Raw genomic sequence first — 21,410 nt, 5'->3', positions numbered from 1 at the left:
GGTCAATTTGAAAAGAAAAAGGTCATACCAAAAAGTTTGTACTCCTTTTATTTTTAACTAGCGTCTAGACGGACATGGGAGTGCTCGTCTCTCTTGTTTTTCTATCGCGCTAACGTATGTATATATTTGACTATAGAATGAAGGGTTAATTAAGTTTTTGGTCCCTATAAATATCTGCAGTTTTGTTTTTAGTACCTATAAAAATAAATCACAGTTTTTAGTCCCTACAAAATTTTCCGTTAGTGTTTTTAGTTCCTATAAAATTTTCCGTCAGCATTTTTAGTCCCTATAAAAAAATTTCATCAACATTTTTGGTCCCTAAAATGCTTAAGGAAAATGTCACAGGAACTAAAAAATGTAATTTTATTTTGTAAGGACAAAAAACAAAACTGCGAATATTTATAGGGACTAAAAATTTAATTAACCCTATGATGAAAAATTGAAATTGAATCTTTTTCACATATAGAATATGGAAGCATAGTTCAGTTGGCAGGAAAATTGCGATATGTCGAGACTGGAGTTTGAATCCAGAATTTCCCGCTAATTCATCTTAAGAGGTGAATTTCTAGCCACTAAAATACTTGACAAAAAAATAGAAGAACCCTAATCACATTTCATCTCCATCAACATTTGTCAATCAAAGATCAAACCTTTCTTCTATCTTCTTCCAACATTTGTGAACCCGAACCTATGATTCTTCATTGTGATTCTCCTTGCAATTGTTTTGCGAATCCTCTATAATTTAAACAGCTTCATATACTAAGGAGAAAATGGTAAAGAAATGTATAGGAATGTGAAACCGAAAAAATCCATATGTGCATGAAGTTAAGTGAGACATCATTTATATTGTGTCACATTGGCGTCGTTGAAAATATTGGGTCCAATTTATAAAAAATTGAAAAAAGGGTAATTAAGGGATCAAATATGCGGATTTCAAAATTATGAGATCAAAGCATAAAAAATATCAAAAGAGAAGATCAAGGTTGCAATTAAACTTTTAATTAATCATTAGTGATAGCGATATAGCCAATGAATTTATCTTAGGGTTTATCCTGCCGATGATGAGCCTCTATAGTTCAACTCACATACTTTTTTTCTATAAGAAAAATGTAATAAATGTACTCTAACACATCCAATTTGATGGGATAATGTTTGGTTTTCACGTTTTTGTCTCGATTATGCTGCTTGATGGATTTTATGACTAATAAGATGAGATTGGACATAGATTTAATTCATAGTGATAGGATCCTTATTAATTTAAGTAATTTAAGAGTGAGTGTTACAGATAAAAAAGATAAGAGTGAGTGTTAGAAATCAAAAAGAAAGTGTTTCTAACATTTCTCTTGGTATAAAACAGGTTTAACCAACTTTTAATAAAAATTGGTGAATGTTTGATTTTACTTTTATATGGATCAAAATTAATTTTAAAAATGTAAAATTGATTCTAACATATTTAATTATTTTTTTAATTGAATTAATTTTTCACTGATATTGTATGGGGTTCAAACTCTAAACAATATGTAACCAAAAAAAAAACTCCAAACAATATAAATGAGTAGTTAGAGGTTAAAAATCCAGTTCTTACGGTAAATAAGTGAGAAGTGAAGTTTGAACCCACATATAATAACTATGTGTATATACCAAGTTGAGTTAGCTTTATTTAATTTAAAAATGATTAATTTTGGGTGTCCCATTTTACTCAATTTCTTGATTTAAATATAATTCTCCGTTTATTTTTGGGTATATACCGTTACATTTTGATTCAAATATTAAAATTCAGTTTTTTTCAGTCTTGTTTTCTTTTTTAAGCACGCGTTTAGTCTAAAACAAAAACAGAAAAAGTTATCAACAACCAAACAAACCTTACTTCTTTGTAACAGCTAGTAGTTTTACCATCTTCAACGTCAAACCTAACATAACATCATCATCAAAACATTAAACAAAACCCCCAAATTTCTTCTATTCTCTCAATCATTCCCATTTCTATTCTCACCCCCAAAACCCAAACCCAAGAACAAGAAAATTTTATCTAAGATTCAAGATTCACATTCACAATTCCAGACCCTCATTCTTCTCCAAGAGTGTTACAACTTCCACACTGGAGAATAATAACCCTAATATCAAACTCAATGTTCTCAAACCCATATCTTCTAACTTTCTCTCTCCTTCTTTCTCTTCCAATTCTCTTCTTTCTCGCTCCTGCTATTCTCCCACCTCATCCTTCTCCCATTCCAATCTCCCCAACCGATGAACTCGATGACATCAACCTCTTCAACACCGCTATTTCACATTCTACACCCCCTTCTTCCTCTTCACACCCCTCCAAATTCTTTCATCTCTCTTCCAAAAACCCTACCTTCAAAATCGCTTTCCTTTTCCTCACAAACACCGATCTCCATTTCACCCCTCTCTGGAATCTCTTCTTCCAAACAACCCCATCTAAATTATTCAATGTTTATGTTCATTCCGACCCGCGCGTGAACCTCACGCTCCTCCGTTCAAGCAACAATTACAACCCCATCTTCAAATTTATATCTTCGAAGAAAACCTACCGTGCTTCACCCACTTTAATCTCCGCCACGCGCCGTTTACTTGCTTCGGCGATCCTCGACGATGCTTCCAATGCTTATTTCATCGTTCTTTCCCAATATTGCATCCCTCTTCATTCATTTGATTATATCTATAAATCACTTTTTCTTTCACCGACGTTTGATTTAACCGATTCGGAATCAACCCAATTTGGTGTTCGGTTGAAATATAAAAGCTTTATTGAAATTATCAACAATGGACCTAGGTTATGGAAGCGTTACACAGCGCGTGGTCGTTACGCGATGATGCCGGAAGTTCCGTTTGAGAAATTTCGTGTTGGGTCGCAGTTTTTTACTTTGACAAGAAAACATGCTTTGGTTGTTGTTAAGGATAGGACATTGTGGAGGAAGTTTAAGGTTCCTTGTTACCGTGATGATGAGTGTTATCCTGAAGAACATTATTTTCCTACGTTGTTGTCTATGGAGGATTCTGACGGTGTTACTGGCTATACACTTACCAATGTGAATTGGACTGGGACTGTTAACGGGCATCCTCATACGTATCAGCCGGAGGAAGTGTCACCGGAGCTTATTCTCCGGTTGAGAAAGTCGACTAATTCGGAGAGTTTTTTGTTTGCCAGGAAATTTGTTCCTGATTGCTTGGAACCATTGATGGGTATTGCCAAATCTGTTATTTTCAAAGATTGAAAATTTGGGGAGAAATTTCAAGATCTTGATATGGTATGTTGTTATTGTGAAACTGTTGATATTGATATTACTATTTTCATTTTTGTTATTGATGGGTTCAATTAGTTATGAGAAAAGTTTGGAACTTTATTTGATGGGAATTATTATGTATCAGGTTTTATGTTAGAAATTAGAATCTGGGTTTGATGCTTGTGTTGTATCTGTGCTTGAAATACTCCTTGATGTTTTTAGGGGTTAGTTCAAATTACTTTTTGTTTGTTGGAATCAAAGGAAATTAGAATTTTGAAGGGACTTGGAGTTGCTTCTTCATGTGTGGTGTGGGAAATGGATTCACTGTGGTCAACTAGTGAGTGCAGGTGAATCCAGCTGTTTTTTATCAGTAATTTTTAATAGATTTGTTAGTGTTAAATCTGCACCCTCCGATCTTGCAATGCATTGATTGAGTGACTGCAGGAATCCGACTCCGGTGGTGTGTGCGTGTGAAGTGCATTTGTGTTTTACTTAGAAATTAGGAATGGGGTTCTGTTGCTGATTACAGAGGGTATAATTGCTGTTTGTATTTGTGGTGATAAAATGGTTTAGGATGTATCGTGTTCTGAATGTCAAAAGCATGGTGCTAGAATCTTTTAAGTGGTTTATCTTTTTTGTGAAAATTAGAGTAGTTACAGTTGGTCCAATTGGTAAGGTTACGGCTCATATTTCACGAGGATGTGAGTTTAAATTTTGATGTTGATGTCAAGACCTCATTAACAGTTAATTTGCAACTATCTCTGGTGCTAGAATCTTAGGTGGTTTATCTTCTTTATGGTTTTGTGCATTTACTTACTTTTTTTTAGTTGGGAATCGAAGCCAATTTGAGATTTTGACATTTGAGGATTAGAATTTTGAAGGGACTTCGAGTTGCTTCTTAATGTGTGGGTGGTGGTGTGTAAAGTGCATTTGTGCTTACTTAGAAATTAGGAATTGGGTTCCGTTGCTGATTATGGAGAGTATAATTGCTGTTTGTGTTTGTGGTATTCATGCTTTGTGGCGAAGAAATGGTTTAGGATGTACTGTGTGCTGAATGTCAGAATACTAGAATGTTAGGTGGTTTATCTTTTATTTTAAAAAACTAGAGTACTAGATTCTGAGGACGTGAGTCCAAATCCTAATATCAATGTGAAAACCTGATTAGCGGGTAATCTGCAACTACCTCTAGCAGCGCTTTTTAAGGTGTGACATGAATAGATCTTGGTGAATGTTGAGGTTCTGGGAACTAGTCACCTAAATTTTTTGGATACCAAATAGAAAAAACTATAGAGTGGATGGTGGATATTGGGTTAGCATGATCTGGAGTATCTATTATGCTTATGGATAATGGAATTTCCTATCTGCCTATTAGAATAATTTTTCTAGATTTTTTTCTGCTCGTGTTCTAGATGTTGTTTCCATTAGTTTCTTAATCAGATTCTGCAGTTGAGATAACATTTTCTGATCAAATTTTATTCTTTTCTTGCAGATGAAAAATTTCAGTGAATGTGAAGATATTTATGGCTGAGATGATATTGCTTGATGATGTTGTGGCTATAGCTTGATGGTGGTATATAGTTTGAAGAAGCAATGTACGGCTCACAACCTATATACCGGAAACTCTCTGATGGACCGACTCCATATTTCATTAATGATGAATCAAATTCAAGAAAACAGAGAGATAGGTAGATGATGAGTAAAAAAAGAGAGGCAGGTGCTCTTCTATATTCAGTTGGTGCAAGTTGGTTAAGTAAATTGCCATAGAAGATTGTTTAGGTAATTTTGTCTTATCTGATTTTTGTACATATGAAGCGTGTAAACATACTAGTAAGAAGTTCCAAAAGTGTACTTCTTTTGGTCAAAAAACATGAAGTGTTGCCTGAACATGAGGTAACATTGATGATGTAAAAATATTCCGTTCAAATTTGGCCAATTGCTTGTGAATTCTGCAATTGATCCTTTTTGCAACTGTTCTATTTTCCCTTTTCTGGTTCCTAATTCTATTGGCCCCCTACCCTTTCCCCTTTCACTTTTCTTCTTTTTGGGTCTTTCTGTATACTCATGTGATCACTTTCTTTCGTGGAAACTGAAAGTGAAAGGTACTATCTTATAGTGGCTTTAATTTCATTATGTGTGTGGAGTAGTATCAGATTCCTTTCCTTGGATTAGCAAGATATTTTAGCAGTTGCATTATGTTCATACTTGATTAATTATGTGCCCATAATCTTATGGCAATAGCTAATACTACTAAGTATATTTAATGATACTTTCTCCGATCACTATTATAAACACAAGATCACTTTTAAAGTTTGTTCAGTAGCTGATGTATTTAGTCTATAACATATATTAGATATTTGTTTTTTTGGTTATAATAATGACAAGGAGTACTATGATTAATTCATGCTTTGCTGTTTAAATATGGTGAAAATTGGAAAGAGATAGTATTAAAATTAGGGAGAAAATAATAAATTTGAAAAGGTGATGATAAAAGTGTTTTTTAAGCAACGATCGAGAATTGTCATGGATAAGCTTTGGTTACGGTGTAAGTGTCGACAAAAATTGAAGTTGTCGGTGATCCAAGTTGTTTTCTAAGTTCTAACAAGAGAGTGGGGCCCGCAGTAGGATCTACCAATGTAACACTGTTATGTGTTTATTGTGTTGTGTTAAGGACAAAGAAAATCGTACCACTTTGCTTCACTTGCTAACAACAGAAGGGGGACCACACAGGCCAGCACCAACTTAGTTTATTCTTTAATGTTTGTTCTCGATTTACTGTTATCTACTGAAATACATTTGTTCAAGAGTGGACTTCCAACTAATGAGTAGAGTACATGTGATTGCTCAATTGGTCTTCTTATTTGCTCAACCTATCGTGTTGTAATTTTCGATCGATATTCTTTTTTGTTTAAAAGTGCATTGGGAGTTAACTCCTCATTGTTAATTTTTAGAAATTGTGAGCAAATGATGGGGCGCAAGAGCAATCACTATGTGTTACCAAACATGAGTTCCGTATGAGACGTCACAGGTAAAGTTGTGCTGAGTGACGAGTTAACCAAACAATGTGAACGGATTCACTTTTTAGTTTAAGTTTATAAACCAAAACATTTTTTGTCCTAAACCGATTTATCTTTGTAAAATAGTTTCTAACCTGTTCAGATCCGATTTAAAATCGCTTTTCATATATCATTTTAAGTAACCTATCAATTAGGGTTTGATTCGTTTCTTAACGAATCAATTGTGAAAATGTATTTGTTCTAAATATCATACTTTAATGGGTGTGTGCAAATTCTGGTCCACGTTTAAGCAATGTAACTAACATTTTAGCTTGTTCAGTACCAACTATCAACCACGTTGATTAGGGTTTGCAAGGCACCACCATTATGTGTTTTTTCAGCATAAAAGGTGAGACCAACAATTAGGTGGACGTGGCTTTGTAATTTTCTTCAATTACGTGTATGTAAAATCAAGATAAGCTATAATAAGTATTGAATTAAGGAATTAAGAAACAAAGAGAGATTAAGCTCAATATTCCTCATGGGTATTCATTGGATTGAAAGAATGTATATTACAATCTATATCAGGGAAGATACCCCAATGTGAATATATACAAAGGAAACCCAGGGAGAACCCAAATTAACTATCCTATAATATAGGTAGTAGACTAACAAACAATATCCAATAAAATATAACTATAATTTACATTAAGAAATAGTCTCTTTTAATAAGCATTCAAAAGTGATAGTCTACATTAGTCTATTTTAACGTAGCCTTCACCAACCTATTTTTGATCGAGGTTTCTTTCTTTAGACCATCTCCAATGGTTTATACCATTTAACACCCATTTTTCAATTCCCAACACTCCCCATTATTTTTTCTCTCTTATTCAACACTCATTCAACTTTTACCCTCTCCAATGATTTTTAATTCAACACTCTACCCCACCATTTTTTATTTTTTATTCTTATTTAATTTTTGTTTTTATAATTACATAAAATTATCGATTATAACTAAATTAAAATAATACAATTAACTATTTATTTTTTAGTATTTTTGGAAAAACAAAATTTTGTAAAATACTTTATTTTTATTTTCTTAATTTAAAATGCAAGTACAACAAACTAAGCACGCGACACACAAATAACTTAAAATGCAATACAAAAAACTAAGCATACAGCACACAAGTAATTTATTTAGTACGATACAAATCATCTTCAATCACGATACATTCCAAACTTTGTTCATATGTGTTTCAATAGATTTGCTTGCAATTCGTGATGAACATCTGGATCACGCAACTCGGATCTAGATCCATAATATGCATGAAAGTTTGGAACAAAGGATGACTGGTTGAAATTTGGTGTAAAACCAAAATTAGGTACGTTTTGAGGACGTTGGTTGAAAAATTGAATTGGATTTGGATAATTGTTGGGATTTTCGTAATTAAATGGGTAATTAGAAAAATTTTGGGTGTTGAAATGATTACTATTGGGATCCATTTCACTAAAAATAAGATTAAAACTCACTTAGTTTGCTAATAGAAAGATAATAATAAGATGAAGATAGTGAAAAACTTGGTTTTTTTTTCTGTGTCCAAATCAAATGAACCAAGTCTCTATTTATAGAGAAAAAAAATCATGAATTTTGTTTTTTTTTTAAATTAATTTACAACAAAATAATTGAGGTCCAATTATTAAAATGATAAGAATCCGAACAACCAATTAAAATGTCCCATGTGTCCCTATCTATCCAAAACTCGTTTTCTCTCTCCACCTTCTGAACAGTCACGCGCCCGTTTTCAAGCAATTGCAGCGCGCCGCGTGGCAACCGGAATAGGTTTCAATTGTATTGAATGCATTCATCCTCTCTTTCATCCATTTTACAATTCAACATGCATTAAACACTGAAGGAAAAAATCATGTTGAATCCCACATCAAACAAACCATATCTGAAAGTTTGATTAAAAAACTATCAACATAACAATTAAAGAGGATTTCTTTTTGAGAAGTTAATCTAAACAGATGCTAGTTTTCAATAGCATATTAGTATAAAAACAAAATTCCTTAAAAATTATAAAATTATAGTGGATTAGTTAGTTTAATCGGCGGACCCTCTTATGATTATTTTTTTGGATTAATTAATATAATAATAGCATAATAGATTATGTTTGATAAGTTGTTTTTTTTTTTTTAAGGGAATCTGCTAAGTTGTTGATACCTACCAAATTTCGGCATTCATTCCAAGTTGCAGTTTTAAAATTGGACCTGTTGTCTAATTGCTGTGAATGCAGGCAAGGCCACCTTGTGCTAAAAACAAAATGAACAGGTAGAAATACTAATCAGTCAAAGAAAAGTCTTACATCAAATAGTTTTTTGTTTGCTATGATAATTTTGCATTTTTATTTTATTTATACTTTAAATCAATTAGGTCATGTCCCACTTAGACTCTATCTTAATTGAATCAACACTGTCATATTTAATCAGGTCTAGGACCACAATTTCAATTTCGACCCTATCCAAATCCAAGGTCAAGAACAAACCTAACTTGTTTCAACAAGTCCCTTGGACGAGTCCGAATTTGCTTCATTTAGCAAGTTTCATTTAATGGTCGTTCAAGAGAGACACAAATGATAAATTAATGAAATCCATTTTAATAGGATAAATGAAACAAATTCGGACTACCCTTCGACACCCTTGGCATCGCGGCAAGCATATCCCAACACTTAATTTGTGCTATGTAGCAGAAAACCTGCTGCATAACATATAACATATTACTTCAACAAAGTTTCCAACATTGTGATTTGTGTCTGCTAATTTTTTTACTTGTCATTTTCACTTGATCATAGTTTATTTTCCTTCTAGCTTGATTATAAAGAAATTTACAATAAACCAATCTACTTGCACTCATTTACCCTAAACAAAAAGCCTTTAAAAAATGCCAAGAAATTTTGCAACTGCTATGAATTGTAATAAAAAGAATACAATAACTTTCTCACTCCACACGCAAAATATAGCACGGAGTTAGAAATTAAATAGAATGCACTTCATATTGCTATATGGATTGATGATAAACTTTGCAGCATCTGTAGCTTTATCATTCCATAATCTATAAATCTTTATCGTGGGATGATAAACTACAAAGAAAAGCAAGAGTTCTGCAACCTTCTGTGTTTAAGGATTTCATGAAGCAAGGTTGCTGAGGCCAAAATAGAGTGTCCTTTGCTTAAATGCATTAATAGCATAATCAACTTGAAAATGACCAAATTGTGATTTAAATCTAAGTCCATATCCCAATCCAACACCTGATCCTGGTTTACCATGCCTTAAAGCTGGATTACCTGAATTTTCAAGAGATTAACAGTATGAGAATACATTTGAAATGGTTCTGGAATAAACACACAAAAAAGTGTATAGAACAAACAAGCATGATCATGTAGATCAATTTAAGAGTAAAAATCATGACAAAAAACAGAAGTTGTGACAATTAAACACCCTTGCTCAAAAGAAAAGAAAAGAAACTGTCAAGCTATGTTGTCAATAGCACGATATAGCGGAACAGCGTAGCAGTGGTAGGGTTTGGCGCAGCACTTTTGGACCACGAGCCACAGTCAGCAATAGCACTTAGCATGGCTGCTAATTGCGGCCACAAACCGCTACTGCATCCGCTATTACAGTTTCAGGGCGAAATTCCTCAAATCTTTTTTTTATTTTTTTTATTTTAAAAAACATACTTTTTAAGAGTCCCTTTTAAGGGTAATGTTCTGTTCTTGCTCACAAACAATCGTTATGCTCACCTTCCTACATTTAGTTCAGTTCTGTCATATTTTTTAAGTGTTATTGCTTTGTACTTTAAGTTCTTTAATTATTAAGTATGATGGTCTCTTTAATTTTGTGTATTTTTGTCTATTTCAGTATTTATGTTTACTTTGTACACCAATTTTTAGTCATTGCAATAGCGGATATTCCGCTACCTGCTGTACCGCTATCTGGGAACAATGTAGCTGTCAACGAGACACTATCTGGGATTAACAACATAGCTGCCAAGCATTTGTTTCGAGACTCTGATTTTGGATTGGCTTATTTGAGAGTCAATAAGCACTTGCTTGTTTTGGAGAGCTTACGAAAAATTGGATATAACTTATGACATGTCTATAAACTATTTTCAGATTATTTCCATAAGCTCTCCAAGATAGCTTATGAAAACAGTTTATACCTCATATATAAAAACAGTACAGTTTGACTTTATTTTATCTTCTAATAGAGAAATAGCTTATACATAAGCACTTATCTGGTAAGCGTTTATGCTACAAACACTTAAGTTATTTATCTAAACAGTGCCTAAAGTATGACTGATATAAACTAGCAGATGTTGGTTAATTTGTTGCAATCAAGCATATGCCTCCACTCCATTTATAAAGTTTATTCCAAAACCTACTGGGTACCTGTATTCATCATAAAACTCTAAATAATGAGGAACCCTTTTCATGGTCTACTAGTTTGTGGTTTCTTGTGATTATTATAGCTCTTATTTTATTATTAAATAAATAAAGGATTTTTCTATCAACTGCAAGTTTGCATTGACACTGAAGCTCCCTTATTCCATCAAACCCATATAGTGGAGATTTTATGCATGCGCTTGCATAAGTTAGTATTAGACACGAAAACACAGAGTATAGCCATATGTGTAAGGCCTCAAATGAATGTTTTTACATAGAAAGAATTTAAACTTAAGCAAAAGTTGTTGTGATGACTTTAGGTTCACAGGTCAAATTATGGATGACTTAATTTAAGCTTGCAGTGTTTTTGCTAACACATTACTCCCGACACAAAACGGTCCCTCCCTCCCTACTCAAATCAACCATTCTCACTTGGTTCTTTGAATATTTATCAGTTTTCTTAAAGGTTGATGTTTTTGACAGAAATATATAGATTTCTCATTTCTTTAGGGATTATATCAATCAAGGTTCAGGACTAAAAACAATAAGCTACATAGAGATATTCACTGGGATTTCATCTCTGGTGCTCAATTTAGCTATTTAAAGGTGCCAATAGGTTTAGGTAGCTTCAGTTACCTCAACAGAACCAAAAATAAACATATTTAACCGTGCTAAAAATCGTTGGATGTAAATGTTAGCAATAAACAAAGAACATTCCAAATGAATAAATAGTATAAAGAAAAGTTGCAAGTAACTTGAGCAAAATGATATTACTCACCAGGTACAAGATAACCAGTCCGCAAATCTGTTCCGCAATCCATAAAAATTGCACCTTCCAACATCTTAGTCTATATTGAAAAAGACATCAGTTAATTTAGCACAGCACATTTTGATTCCGATGAATGTAATAAAATTATATGTTTAATTGTGGTCATCTGCTTTCATTTTTGGAGGCTCACAAGAAAACATTGATCGCTTTCAAATCAGTCATGCACGGGGCGAATCATGAAAATTTGAACAGAAACGATAACCTTAAAATTCATAATTTATCATGATAACATGTGCTGAACATTCACCAAGGTCAGACATGATCTCGGACGCAATTTTCATTATATGATAGTTATTTGTAAAAATTATTGCATACCAAAGGGAGAGTCAGTTCGCTATTAGCCACCAGGCATGATCTCCCAGAACCAACTGCTCCTTCACCATAGCCTCGGACACTCCCAAGCCCCCCAATGGAAAATGCTTGGTAAGGAGCCATGTCCCCAACGATTGAACCACCTGTAAGTCTGTCAGACGAAAAGGCAATGACTGTGATAAGAAAATGATATAATCACATAGAAAATATGGTAACTCTATTTCAGGTTAAAATTAGGAGTCGCGAAGTATAAAGTTTGTGTAAATATGTCCTACTGGTGAACCCGAGCATTAATGTATTCTATTTTAATTTATAGCTCCAGATTGTTGCTTCTCTAATTGCAATATGTCAAATAGAAAAATATTATGTATTTGAAATATCAGAAATTACCCACCTTGTCAAGAGAAGTGTTGGTCCAAGTTTGATTCCTTTCGTAGCAACAAATTTAAATCGGTTGAAAATTATCCACTTAGAAAGAACAGGAATACCTTGTTCTATTTGAAGATTAAACTGAAAAGGTCGTGCGCTCAGTCAATGGAATAGATGCATAATTCAGATACACGACTAATTGGTTAATAGCCATATAAATAGGAACTAGGAATCAAACTGGAAATAAGAATGTAATTCATTACATGAAAAAAGCTATGATCGTTTGCCTTTGTGTGTCGAGACTCTTGCTTTAAGACTACCATACTGTCATGTGGACTGCCACTGCAATAAGCAATGTACATATCACATTATCAAAATCAGTTCGACATTTTGAAAATCGGAATACTAAAATCCTTGGTTACCTGCAAGTCAAAGCAAACCCGTCACGATCCATGCTTATATTGCGACCATCATCGTTTAATGGACGAACATGCTGCATGATGGTTTAACGAGTTAATTTCTACTTCGTGTATAACCAAAAGAAATAGTAATGTAATGTAAAGCAAAGCAAAGAAACTCATGCAAACTAGTCTTCGATATTATCCTCGATACAAAAAATCACACGTCCAAACCTCAAATTTTATGCTGGTTGTGCTGCTCCACTTTGAACTCGCAGGTTCCTTCAGATCCATCCCAACTGATAATCTAGATAAATTTACGCCTCCACTTCCCGAGCGGGAGAAATTGTTTACGGGGATACCATGGATTCCGATCTCTGGTGAAAGAGAATGCTGCAAAGGGGAAAACAATGATCACGAGTAGAACTTAATACCTTGCTTTCGCTACAAAATTTCACTCAAATTTGTGTGTTTCACATATTAAACGTCTTAAAATAACATTGCTTGAAATCCTCTAATTGCCACAGAAAAATCCATTGAAACAAAAGTTTATTTCACGCCATTGCCTAGCAGAATCTCATGCCATAAAATAAAATGATAAACAAAAACATAAACAAAAAACTAGCAAAACCAACCTGCACCACGAAAGACTGATGAGCAAAACATTCTTCCCGTGGCCTTCTATAAGCGATTAAAATATTCGAATCATACAAACCCTTGTCCCATGAAACATCAAGCTTCTCACTTCCACCAAATAAATTTGGATGTTTGATACAAAGACTAATAAAAAAAAAGTTTATCAGTCATTCATTTACAAAATTATGGGAAAACCAATATCTTCAACATATGCCGCACCAATACTTCATATTGAAGATGTGTCCAGTGTCCGACAAAAACACATGCGGCTATTATCAATTATTTAATTTCGACAAATTATTATCAGTGTCGGTGTCGTGTTTGGTGTCTGTATCCGTGCTTTATAGCCCCAACAATCCAATGCACTACTGATCAAACCAGTATTGATCAAACTGAAAATCTTACCTCCCAATTACTAGTGAAAGAGGATTGTCATCACTCCTGTTAAAGAAAAATTCAAATTAATAATCCGTTATTATATATGTATTAATAAAATATTGAATTGAGGTGAAACCTGAAGGTATTGAGCATCAAATAAGTACAAAGCTTGTGAGTAAAATCAACATTAACATCAATCTTTGCTGAAAAACAAAAACACAATCATCATCAATAGTAAAACAGAGAAAAATGAAAGATTGTTATGAAATGTTGAATGAAATTGTAACCTTTGCCAGCATGGATGCTCTTTTGAGCTCCCATTGGATTAAAAACGCAACAACCATTAAATAAAAACAATTTCGTAAGAGGTTTGGAACCTTTGATAGATTAGATTATATATATAGTGTGTGTTTATGTTGTGTTGTGTTTCGTAAAGTTAGGGGAAAACAAAACAATCTTAAAGTGGTGTTTTTGTGCGTGCGTGCGTGTGATTATTCTGTTCTTAGCTTTCGAGTTCTGTTATCCCTTTCGTTCCATTGTACTCCATACAACAGTACACTCGTCGTATTGCACGTGATGTCACAGTTAGTACTTATTGGGCCTTATTCGTGTTTTGATGTTGGCCCAAATCTCATTCTGTGTTTGCCATGCAAAAATGATACAGACACCTTAAAATTGTTCACTTGATTGAAAAAAGTCGATAAGAGTTAGGAATCTATCAAATTTTACATTACACAAAAATAGGGGAGTTGCGAACGAGAAAGAAAGATATGAGTTAGATTAGATATAAATTTAAAATGTTTCTCACTAGCCCATCTTATAACGAATAACTATAGTTGGTGTGTATAAATTTGGTCTTCCTCTTTCTTTAGAATGCCAAAAAATTGAGACATTGTTTAAGATGCTTCAATCAGAAACATTTAAGTTTATACCTCACTAATACATTTATCTTATCCTCTTGTTTTATAGTGTTGTGGGTTATATATATTTGCTACGGAGAATGTGAGTTTACAAGAGTTGTGGATCGTTTGAGGGAAATCTATGTAGTGTAATAACTTGTACATTGTTGTTATCTTGGTTTCATTAGACAACGATGGTGAATTTTTAACTTGTTTTGTGGTATTTTCCACGTTATATTCGCTTGTTGTGATTATGTTCCTTTGTTTTTTTAATGTGTTTTTTTTCTTCCAACAATTTGGGTCATAGTCGAGACCCAGATCACAACATGTTAAGTCATGAGGGGAGTATGGTGGATTGTCAACATTGGGTCAAGAGAAACCACAAATGAGTTGGAAATCACATCCTAACCTAAGATATTAAGACATTGAATTCAAGGTTCGCTTACTCATATGTTGCTCGATCTAACTTTTTCAAACAATCTGAGACTTCAAACTCACCTCACATATTCAAGATTGAACAAACTTATAGTCAATTATGTGACTAACCATTCACACTTGGAACAACAATCCCTTAAATATGTGTCTCTCATCTCATTTACTTGCATCGTCGTTAAACCGACGTAACACATATGTTGGGTGTTGACTCTATCACCAAAAAGTTTTTTAATACAAGGAACCAAACACTGGGATCTAATGTCGCTCCTTCTACTAAATCGAAGTGTGGAACTAGGCTCAAATAACACTTGTGGGTGTTTGGGGAGCATAAAGTGCAACAATAGACCAATGATTTAAGACTACAAGAGATTTGGTCATCACATCTCACACAAAATCTTAAAAGAACTGTGCTATATGGTGCGAACGTTATTTCGCACAAAACACGCGAACTAGTAATTTACGTGCAAAATCTTACTTTCTTAGAAAAAAATACCAATTTTATTTTCATACTTCCTTAAAAAAAAACTAATATTTTTGAAAGAAAAAACCATGCTTAATTACAAAGTATTTTTTTTAAAAAAATAAAATAAAATCAGAATGGTCAAAATAGTATTCCCACCTTAACCTTAGGCACATAGAAATGCACCCATATATTTTATCTGGTTACATTTATAAGCAATTTTTGCTTTTTTAGATACATCGGTTATTTAATGAATTTAAAAAAGTAAAAGTTGTTTATAAATATGACCAAAGAGAGTATATACTTCTACGGAACATACGCAAGTTGAAGTGTATCTATTATTTGCTTTATTAATCAATAAATTAACGATCACTTTATTAAAATAAAAAATATTTATCAAATTGTATATTGTGTCGGTGTATATTTATTTTACACATTAATCATATTTTTTTGTGCATGTTTAAAATAATTTTATACATGCATCAAATGATGTGTAAAATAATTTTAGGCATATATACAAATTACTCCCTCCGTCTCTATATATAGACACACATTTAACTAAAAAATTATCCCTAAATATAAACCCATTTTCAAATTACAAGATACATTTATTATTTTTTTTTACTAAATATACCCTTAATTAATTAAGTGCTACTAACTTATCTTGAAACATGAAAAAACAAATTTAAAACACATACAAACAAAGAAAAATTTGATAATATTAACACACAAAACAAACACATTAACTACATTAATAATTTCTTTTTAAAAATTGCTAAAAAATAAAAATAAAAATCTTAAGAAATGTGAATAATATAAGGGGGCTTATACTATAATGAGAGAGGGAGCAGTGGTTGGTTACTTATATTAGTTAATGTTTGTGGGTTTGCACAAAAATAAAAAATAGTAGTAAAAAGTTAATGTTTTGTGGGATCAAGGTGATAGAGCCGAATATTTTGAACTTGCCAAGTCATTCGCTCAATTCCGACGAATTTTTCTCTCGCACCAAAAAGCATTTTTCATCTTAAAATATTGAATATATGAGTGGTATATCTTATTTTTATATATTCGACATCAACTCATCCATAATCAATTTGAGATTGATTACTCGTACTTCAACACAACATTAAATATTTTTTGTATTATATTTATAATTTTAAATAGTTTAAACTTTACATGAATTTAATGTGCACATATTGTAGTTTAAAAACTAGGTCAGAAAACATTTCTCCCTGTACACATATGACATAATTTTCAATTAGAATATTTATTCTTTGCATGTTGCATTCAAATAATGATGCTAGTGATGATTGATCAAATCCAAGGGATTAAAATAAAAGATTTTGAAGATAATAAGATACCATGTTGATCTGGCATGTAATTGGTCCTCGTGGACTTGTCGATAAGATTCCATTACCTTTAGAATTATATAATCTACCGTCTCAAATTGTATGACGTTTTGGCCATTTCACACGTATTAAGAAATGTAATTAATATTGGGTGGAGAAGAGAAATTATGAGTTGATTTACAAAATTATCCTTAATAAATTGTATGGAAAATATAAATGAAATAATTGAAAGAAGAAAGAGTAATTAATAGTTAAGGATATAATAGGAAAAGTAACATTAATATTTCATTGGTATTGTAAAGCGACATATAATTTGGGACAATTTTTTCCCAAAGCGACATACAATTTGGGACGGAGGGAGTATGTCATATCTATTTTTTTTTATATGGTTTTAAAGTTTTTTTTTTCATTTTCAATCATATTTTTAAATACATTTTTCTGTAAGAATGATTTTTTTCCTTTGACAAACTGTAAGAATGATTTATTGTTTCCCTCAAAAAAGAATGATTTATTGTTGGTATGAATTTATATTATGTTTGTTATAATGTCTATTTTGAAAGATTTGTTTATTTTTTTTGTTGAGGAATTGAAAGATTTGTTATATTTGAAAAAAATAAATAGGATTTGTTGTATTATTGTTGTTATTGAAAAAGATAGATATAGTTTTTTGAGTTAATAGTGTTTTACCCCATGTAATATAGGTCATTTTTTGGTTTACTCAATGTAAAATATTTTTTATCGTTTTTGTCCTTGTAATTTTTTTTCTTCCAAAATACCCCTCTAATAGGCTATTTTCAGAAGGAAAAAAATCCAGAAACTTTGGTTTTTGAATGGCCTATTAGGGGGGTATGCTGGAAACAAAAATTTACAAGGACGAAAAAAAAATTATTTTACGGGGGGCAAACCTACCTATATTAGAGGGGTAAAACACTATTAACTCTAATTTTTTTAGTCAAGTAGTCTAGTGACTGAAGTTCAAACATTTTAAATGTGGAGTGTCCAGGGTCCGAACTCCGACCTCTGCATATATTATGCATTGTCCCTACCAAGTGAGTTATACTCACGAAGACAAAGATAGATATAGTTTGTTACAATATAAGAGTGTAAAAAATAAATACCTAATATATAAAAGAAAAATATTTATACATATAATTTTAATTAAAATCCAAATTTCATAAAAACTAAGTTCATAATTTATACGCATTAACGTAATAAAAAGAATGGACAACACATAGTTTCAACACTAATAATAATAATAATAATAATAATTCTCTGATGCATGGTGTCTGGAGTGTGTGAGGGGCTGGTTTAGGTGTGGGAAGTTGGTTTGACGATAACTCGCGACGGGTTGTGGGTAATGGACGTAGTGCTTCTTTTTGGTATGATAATTGGGTAGGCAACATGCCTTTAAGGGTCAAGTTTCCTAGATTTTTTGACTTAACGGTGGATAGAGAGGCATTGGTGGTGGATATGGTGACTAGAGAGTGGGGGGAAGGAGGAAATGCTTGGAGATCGAGGAGACGCCTCTTAGTGTGGGAGGAGGAGAGTGTGAGGAAGTGTGATGTTTTGTTGTGTAACATTGTTTTGTAGGATAACTGTAATGATTATTGGAAGTGGCTTCCTAATCCTATTTATGGCTATTCGGTATGTGGTGCGTATAATTTACGACACCGGATGAGCCTATCGATAGGGGGTCCATCATTGATGTTTGACACAAGTTTGTTCCTTCAAAGGTTTCATTGTTCGCGTGGCGTCTATTGCGCAACAGACTTCCTACGAAGGATAACTTAGTGCGGCGGCGAGTTCTTCAGGTTGCGAACAACATGTGTACAGGTGGTTGTGGTCAAGCAGAAACCGCAGCACACCTCTTCTTCAGTTGTGACATTTTTAGAGGTGTCTGGCATTTGGTTTGGCAATGGTTAGGCATCTCTTTGGTATCAACAGGAACGCTTGGTGAGAATTTTATTCAGTTTGGTCAAATCGTGGGATTGTCGCGATCTACTCATTTTTTCTTCAGAGTAATCTGGCTAGTTTGTGTTTGGGTTATTTGGAAGGAAAGGAATCACCGAGTGTTCAACAATACACCCTCGGCTCTCACTATTATTATTGACAAAGTAAAGTTGCAATCTTTCCAATGGTTGAAAGCAAATATGTGTAATTTTGTTTTTAGCTATCATGAATTGGGGCGGCACCCTTTACTTTGCATGAGTGTTGTTACATAATCTTTTCATTATTGTTTTAGCTCTATGGATGGTGCTCCTTTGTTGCAAGCATCATTAACTTTGTACAAATTTTTTTGGTGTGATTCTTTCCTAGTACGTCTTGTGCGGGTTGAATTACGTTTGGTATCGTTAATATATTTCATTTTGACTTGTTAAAAAATGATAATAATAATAATTCTCTAACAACAATAATAGATATATAAAATAGAAGGTCGCCATTTGCCTCCTTATCTTTATCCTAGCGTGTCAAACATAATTTTTTTTTACAAAAATGCCTAACACGAATTTTTAAAGGGTGCGTTTGGTCTGGTAAAAATTGAAGCACTAAACAACTCCAGTAGCACAATGTTTGATTTGTAAAACTTTTTTTGAAACAAAATAAATCAGAGGCAAGAGACAAGACAAAAACCGAAATTTGTGTCCCTCACCAAACCACAAAATCACCTTTTGTCCCACGTATAATTTATCTAAAATACAAAACTATCTTATTGTCTACCAAAAATTGTATATGACAAAAAATTATTTAATATCGTAAGAGTTTGACCACTGTTTTTCTGTCTTGTATTGTGTTGTTCTATCAAATATGATTTTCTATTTTTTATTGGCCGATTAAGTACATAGTATTTTGATTTCCTTAAACTATTTTTATGTTTTTTTTTACATTATCTTTGTAAATGTTTTTTTTTATAAAAAAAACACTAGCATGTAAACCTGTCAACCCTCTGACTCATCACAAAAAGGACGAGGTTGAGTTTTCAACCCTACGCTTCTAGTTGATTCACCTAACCCCGTCCCTTTTTAGATGGGTTAATGAGTTTTTTTTTTTTTTTTATCCATAGTGGTGACATTTGATATGTTAAAATATGAATTTTAAATGTGTTAATTTTTCGATTCTCAGAGAAAAATAACCCTCATAATTGATAAGTGCAAGAAAGTGTAAATTCATGATGTATTTTAAGAACATTTCATTACTTGTTTTACAAGTTATTTGAGGAAAAGCTATGAAATAGGAGGAAAATGCCTCATTGTGTTTTTATATCTTACTTTACCCACTTTGTGCAGAAAAGAAGTGATCAAGACTTGAACAAATGAAAGAAACACAAAAAGGAGCAAAAACAAGAAAACTGTCGCCCTGGCCACATTATGTCGCCATAGCGGGAAATAACAAGGAAAAAACCAATTTGCTACTGCCTAAATGTCGCCATGACGGAAATGTCAAGATAAAACCAATTTCTTTCTGCCTAAATGTCGCCATGGCGACAAATGTTCTGCCTGGCAGGAAAAGGCGGTTTAAGGCAAGTGGATGATGACATGGCAGAAACCCACTCGTAAAGAACGGTCTGTCGCCACAACGACATATTTCATGCCGGGAAGGAAGTGCAAATTTTGCAGCAAGTATAAAAGCCCCTTTCCTTCATTTCAGAGGTTATCCTGTTACATTTGAGAGAGAGAATAGGGAGAAATTCTTCTTTTTCATAGAGCAATAGTGATTGAAGAGTGGATTCATCAAGATTCTTGGAGAAATCAAGTTCTTGGCATGGATTCTCAACTTTCCTTCCACTTTTGTAAAGTTCTCATGACAATGATGAACTAAATCTCCTTAGTTGGGATTAGAGGTACTTGATTGAGCTTAAAATGTAATCTTTTGATCTTGTATTATATGATTCTAGCAATTTACATGATATTAAAGTTATTCTTGCAATTCATTTCCTATCTTTGATTTAATTGTTATTGAAAAGTACTTTTGAATCTAGGTTTAGAATATTCATCTATCAAAACAATGATTCTAGACATAGGATTGATGTTTTGATAATCACACAAGGTATCGGAACGTAGAGCTTTCAGATCGTTGAATAGATTGAGAAATCGTCGATTAAACGATACGATCGATTATTGGATTGTTTAATAGTTTGGGAAATCAACTATTGAACAATACAGTTGATCTCACAAGATTATTTGGACACGAATAATCTTGTTGAGCGATACGTGATAATATCGGTAAAACGCTAGAATCGATATATGTGATCATTAGGTTAAGGTTGACGCTTAATGTAACGCCCTATTTTAATATTTATTTATTTTATTGAGTTTAGAGTCTATTTTTATAACTTATGTGATTTATATGATTTTTGTGATGTGTTGTTGATTTATTAAGTGGCTTATTTTATTATTTAATAGAATAAGATTTGAAAATAAAATAAGATTAAGTTGTGGGGGCTGTTTTGGAAATTAGAAGAGTTTAGTGGAATAAGTGGAAATGTTATGTTATTTGGTGTAGAAATATATGTGTTATTTGGTGTAGAAATCTATATGTTATCTGGTGTAGAAATATATTTGTTATTTGGTGTAAAAATACATATGTTATCTGGTGTATAAATATATTTCTTATTTGGTGTAGAAATATATATGTTATAGAAATATATTTGTTATAGAGATATATTTTTTA

At 32.7% G+C, this 21,410-nt stretch overlaps 2 protein-coding genes across 2 annotated transcripts; one reads left to right on the top strand and one right to left on the bottom strand.

The window, feature by feature from the left end:
- Positions 1-1,857: 1,857 nt before the first annotated feature.
- LOC11417528 (glycosyltransferase BC10) lies at positions 1,858-5,231 on the top strand. The gene is made up of 2 exons (XM_003596863.4): positions 1,858-3,269; positions 4,735-5,231. The coding sequence occupies exon 1, from the start codon at positions 2,130-2,132 to the stop codon at positions 3,234-3,236; it is 1,107 nt and encodes a 368-aa protein (XP_003596911.1). The 5' UTR covers positions 1,858-2,129; the 3' UTR covers positions 3,237-3,269; positions 4,735-5,231.
- A 3,810-nt stretch (positions 5,232-9,041) lies between these two features.
- On the bottom strand, positions 9,042-14,116 carry LOC11427707 (outer envelope protein 39, chloroplastic). The gene is made up of 11 exons (XM_003596862.4): positions 13,887-14,116; positions 13,736-13,802; positions 13,627-13,662; positions 13,221-13,365; positions 12,820-12,978; positions 12,610-12,680; positions 12,451-12,529; positions 12,213-12,328; positions 11,822-11,969; positions 11,456-11,525; positions 9,042-9,579 (listed from the first exon to the last, which is right to left on the bottom strand). Exons 1-11 carry the CDS (start codon positions 13,918-13,920, stop codon positions 9,422-9,424), a joined length of 1,083 nt encoding a protein of 360 aa, XP_003596910.1. The 5' UTR covers positions 13,921-14,116; the 3' UTR covers positions 9,042-9,421.
- Positions 14,117-21,410: the final 7,294 nt, after the last annotated feature.

The sequence above is a fragment of the Medicago truncatula genome, chromosome 2 (genome assembly GCF_003473485.1).
Source record: "Medicago truncatula cultivar Jemalong A17 chromosome 2, MtrunA17r5.0-ANR, whole genome shotgun sequence".
NCBI lineage: Eukaryota > Viridiplantae > Streptophyta > Magnoliopsida > Fabales > Fabaceae > Medicago > Medicago truncatula.
Note: the sequence above shows the minus strand (reverse complement) of the source record. Positions and strands in the feature narration are given on the sequence as shown.

What these genes read in the sequence shown, in the direction of transcription:
- LOC11427707 (XM_003596862.4), bottom strand. Translation starts at nt 13,920, where the DNA reads ATGGGAGCTCAAAAGAGCATCCATGCTGGCAAAG. An exon ending in GAGCATCCATGCTGGCAAAG is followed by an intron (nt 13,803 to 13,886) that starts GTTACAATTTCA and finishes TTTGTTTTTCAG; the next exon opens with CAAAGATTGATGTTAATGTT. An exon ending in CCAACACTTCTCTTGACAAG is followed by an intron (nt 11,970 to 12,212) that starts GTGGGTAATTTC and finishes TTCGTCTGACAG; the next exon opens with ACTTACAGGTGGTTCAATCG.
- LOC11417528 (XM_003596863.4), top strand. Translation starts at nt 2,130, where the DNA reads ATGTTCTCAAACCCATATCTTCTAACTTTCTCTCTCCTTCTTTCTCTT.